At 33.8% G+C, this 4,730-nt stretch overlaps 1 protein-coding gene across 1 annotated transcript; it reads right to left on the reverse strand.

The window, feature by feature from the left end:
- Positions 1-357: 357 nt before the first annotated feature.
- LOC120579402 (uncharacterized) lies at positions 358-3,687 on the reverse strand. The gene is made up of 3 exons (XM_039831468.1): positions 3,567-3,687; positions 2,929-3,464; positions 358-1,579 (listed from the first exon to the last, which is right to left on the reverse strand). The coding sequence occupies exons 2-3, from the start codon at positions 3,449-3,451 to the stop codon at positions 513-515; spliced, it is 1,590 nt and encodes a 529-aa protein (XP_039687402.1). The 5' UTR covers positions 3,452-3,464; positions 3,567-3,687; the 3' UTR covers positions 358-512.
- Positions 3,688-4,730: the final 1,043 nt, after the last annotated feature.

Below are 4,730 nucleotides of genomic sequence, written 5' to 3' on the forward strand. Positions count from 1 at the left end.
TGTAAGTTTGGGATATTAGGGTTTCAATGGGAGAGAGATGAACGAGAGAGAGAAAGTTGAATGAATTGGTATTGAGTTTTCCGATACTTTTTTCTTAAAAGATTTTTTTTTTCATTTAAATTAATAATTAATATATCAATTGTGACAGAAAATTAAATAACATTCCGTCATAACAGTGGCACCAATATTCCCGCCTTTGATTTCCACTAAATTTTGGATTCAGTTGAGACGGAAATACTAATTCCGTCCCAAATTTGCTACTAAAACTTCAATCCGTCTCAAATTAGTGGACTTCGATGGACTTTCCATTGTTGAATATGTAACCCAACCCAAATTTGCGACTAAAAAATAGGAAATGTTAAACTTTATGCTTTCAATAGTTCTATAATGTTGAAACAATACACCATAACATGTTTTTTCAGTCTAGTCAAATTATTGGAAAACAAAAGGGAAACATAAAAAACATGGTCCAAACACAAATATGACAGGCTACAATGTGTACAATAACCAGGTTACACAACTGGAGAAAGATCCACCTCATAGTGTAGATGTCTAAAACACCAATCCAACAAGTAGGCATTTTCCTTCGGAGGAACTCGAAATCTATCATGCTTAATGTATTTTGGCAGTTCGTTATCATCCCCTAAACACACTTTACATGTTGTGGATGAAAGATTGATGGCATACAAAGAGTTGCTTTCAAAATCCCACCTTTTTGGGTTGCTCAATGCATAGAAGTGTTCCCCGGAATTATAAAATAATGCAATGTCACCCAAAGTTTCCAGCTTGATATAATTCATGGTTGAGAAGTCTATCTTGTATACATTCAATATTTCCTGGGAAGCAATATGAATCACTAAAAGTTGTCCATCACAACTAACCATCCTGAGGAGTGAGGTAGATGTTACATCGGGTGTACTCTTCAGTTCTAAAAAAAATTTATTTGTGGAATTCAAGTCAAGTACACCTATGTTGGCCTTGTCAGTGACAACGTATATAGTATGATGCAAAACAACAAAGTCAACAACCTTCGATGGACTTTCCATTGTTGAATATGTAACCCAACCCAAATTTCGAGACTGATAGACATACAAACTGCCAGAACTTTTACATGAAGCGACGAACACAAATTCCTCCGAGCCTTTGCCGAAAGCAAGTAAGACATGGTAAGCAAAATAAGAACAATTGACTTTAAAGGTTGATGTATTGATTACCTTCTTTCTTCTTGTAAATGGATTCAATAGCAGAAAAGAATTAGTGTCCCTTGTCAAGATCAAATATCCGCTAGAACAGCCAGTATAGGCAAAGTGCCAGAATTGATTAATCGTCTTCGAGTGATAAACTTTTCGGTCAGCTATGCTGATGAAGGAAAAGGATTTCTTATCATGGGAAGACTTTTGAATAATCAATGGTTCTTGGAATGCCAAGAACTTTTTCCAATAAGTTTTATGAAATTCCCTCCAATTCTTGCACACACCAGCGAATTGAAAGAGGTCATCGAAATCTAGATCTCTGGAAATGACATCAAGCATATCCCAAGAAATTTTACAACCATTTTGTATGTTATTCGTTGCTTCACCTGTGTATCACAACAATGATAATATTCGGTGGTTTAAAAACATGCTTTTTTCATATTTCCGAAAGATATGTATTTTTTTTGTTCATCTTATATACTATGAGAAGATAACGAAACATTAGATAGCCATTTTCACCCTCACTTGGAAATTAACATTCTAACTGAAAGCATAAAATATTAATAAACATTCTATCAAGAACGACTCGTCTTCCCTTCAGAATAGGTCGAAAAAAATGTTTTCTATCGCGTCTAAACATCTGACCTAATACGAGTGTTCATAGCGCTTTCAATCACAATATTGGTGGATGCTAGGCCAACGACACATATTTATACGAGAAAGAGACAAGGGACATAGGAGATAAATAAATGGCATGAGTATGAGTTGGATGAGAAGTATGCTGAGTTGGAAAACAATAAAAGAGGGAATCCTAAGGATGAGACTAACTATGATAATTTCTACTTTTAATTGCAAAGTTTCACAGGAAACTATCAAGACAGTTCTTATCAGGAAACATTAGTTTCCCATGGACATAAAACATAAAATGCATGAACTATTTCTATCTATCATAAATTTAGCTCTTCAATAATGTTGTTAGAACAGAAGCCATGTTCTGAAGAAAAGAAATATGAAAACACAAACTAAAAAACACACAGAATGGATGCTTTCTATTATTTGATTTCAAGCTTAGACTTACAGATTACAACTTGTTTTTATTCTAGAACTAGAGACAGCAAGGGAGAAATTGGAGAAATGAGTGTCAAATGAATCCTAAGGTTGATACATGTAATATGATAATTTCTTCGATTGCAGGTTTACAAAATATTTTCTAGATGCAAGGAGCTTCTGCTACATTTTCTTTTAATCAAGACAGTTTTTACAAGTGAACATTAGTTTCCTATGGACATAAAATGCATGCACTCCAAACCCCTACTTTTAATTCTCCAAAGATATAGCCTTCATCTGTTTGATACATGAAAATATCTCTATTCTATCATCAACTTGTACAAAAGAAAATAATCACGATTACGCAAACAAAGAACACCCGAGATTTCATCACAAAGTTTGGCCAATTGTGTGCCTATGTCTCTGACTGCAGAATTGATTCATTACAATTCTATTATTAAATTTCAATCTTAGGATTAAAGGTTACAATTTTTTTTTTAAATACAATAGCCAATTTACAAGATTTGCCCTAAACCTTGAAGGACCCTACCAACTTATCATTAATCTTAATCCCTTAATCTTACACTCACTTCTCTCAATACAATAACGATGGACCAATTTATTGACACTTTATAGCAAAGAACTGCATAAATAAAAATAAATATATAAATAATGGTAGGCTACTAACCAGTGTCAAGCTGAACTGGAGGTGTGATTCGATATTTCTTTGGCAAGAAGGCGTTGAATCCCAAAATTAAATCCGTATGCCCTTGAAGCAGCTCATTCCCTCTTGCCGCAGCAACACTTATATCAATTCTTCCAGCCTTGAAATCCTTAGCAATTTTTAAAAACTCATTATACTTTTCCTCATTCTTACCATGAAACACATCTTTTACTTTCTCGAGAAATGCAAATGCATCTTTTGTCGCTAACATATGACCTTGTAGTTCATCATCATCGTCGTCACGATCCAATGGAAGTTTGATTTCATATTCAGTTGGCAAGAAGATGTTGAATTTCGAAATTAAATCTTCATGGCCGTCCAACAACTCGTACACTCTTAATTTGACATCCCTAGCATCAATTCTTTCAGCCTTGAAATCCTTCATAATTTGTAGAAAAGATCCATACTTTTCCCTTTCCTCATATCCAAACCTACGTTTTACTGCTGCGAGTAACGATAATGCATCACCAACTGAGAGCTTCTTCATCTTGAAGGGAATTCTTATTAAGAAAATAAGAAAAAATTAGTTTAATTCAAAACAAATTGAAAAATAAAATACATGAAAAGAAGACTATTGTGAAGGAAGAGAAGGAGAAGCATACCGTTGTATCTGCGGCGACAAAGCTGAAATGAGGGTTTCGAAGTTTAATCGACTTGAGTCGGGTTCATCACCGAGCCGGCCCAACAAATCTAGAGGCCTTAAACAAAATTTGGAAATAAGGCCCTTTAAAAATCAACAACAAAATTAGAGACTTTTTCATATTTGTTTTTTATGATATTAAAGCACACATCAGGGCAAAGTTCAGTCAGAGCGCTAAAATAGATATTTACATATCATCCACCAAAGATGCCATGACACGAGATTTGAACCCACGACAATGTGGTTTAGCCAACTTCAGCCAACCGTCATTGACATTATTTACGGCTTCATTAACTTTTTAGTAAACTAATTAATAGTAAACATTAATTAGTAAAATTTATACCATGTGGTCCACAAACTATAGCATAACTAACAAAAATGTTGAAATTCGTAGATCAGACACACTAAGTAGGGTTCAAACTTCCGCTCCTCTACTTGTGTGTGTAGGGTTTCCAATTGTTATTGGCATTTTGTCTATTAAAAAAAGTTTATACTGTGTGACCTAAAGAGATGTAAAGCTTAAGGTGGTTGCCTTAACCACTAGAAGTTAGAAGTTAAACGACATCTATGATACTAGTGGCGGAGCCAAAAAAAAAACTCGGGTGAGCCACAAAAATTAATTATAATATATAAACACAAATTATAGTTGTAAGAAGTTGAAATGACGGAATTCGACTAAAAAGTTAGGGCGGTTTAACAACTAGTATATATTATGAAGCTTTTTTTGTACATTACAACTGTTAAATGAGAGAATTTTCAGTTGACATGACAATATGCCAAGTATAAGCATCACAAAAATCACATATGGCACTTATGAAATCGCGGAAAACTACAAACGTTGAAAAATTGTTTAAAGACTCGAAAATATACCTATAATTGAATAATTTAAATTTTTTTAGTAGGCCACTACACCACTTTGCGTGTACTTAGATCAACCGAAATCTAAAATCGATACAAAATTGTATAAAATCTCATAGCCCATGTAGGGCTCCGCCACCTACATACCATCTGAACCCACTTTAATTGACTAATTTGCTTATTTTGTAATCAAATCAATTTCATTATTTGTTCCCAAAAAATTAACTTGATTATTTTTTATTACGGAAATAATCAATTTGATTATAAA

This window comes from Medicago truncatula, chromosome 3 (genome assembly GCF_003473485.1).
Source record: "Medicago truncatula cultivar Jemalong A17 chromosome 3, MtrunA17r5.0-ANR, whole genome shotgun sequence".
NCBI lineage: Eukaryota > Viridiplantae > Streptophyta > Magnoliopsida > Fabales > Fabaceae > Medicago > Medicago truncatula.

Excerpts from the sequence above, each read along its gene's own strand:
- LOC120579402 (XM_039831468.1), bottom strand. The coding sequence starts at position 3,451 with ATGAAGAAGCTCTCAGTTGGTGATGCATTATCGTTACTCGCAGCAGTA. Across the intron at positions 1,580-2,928 it reads TCCAGTTCAGCTTGACACTG|GTGAAGCAACGAATAACATA; the intron begins GTTAGTAGCCTA and ends TGTGATACACAG.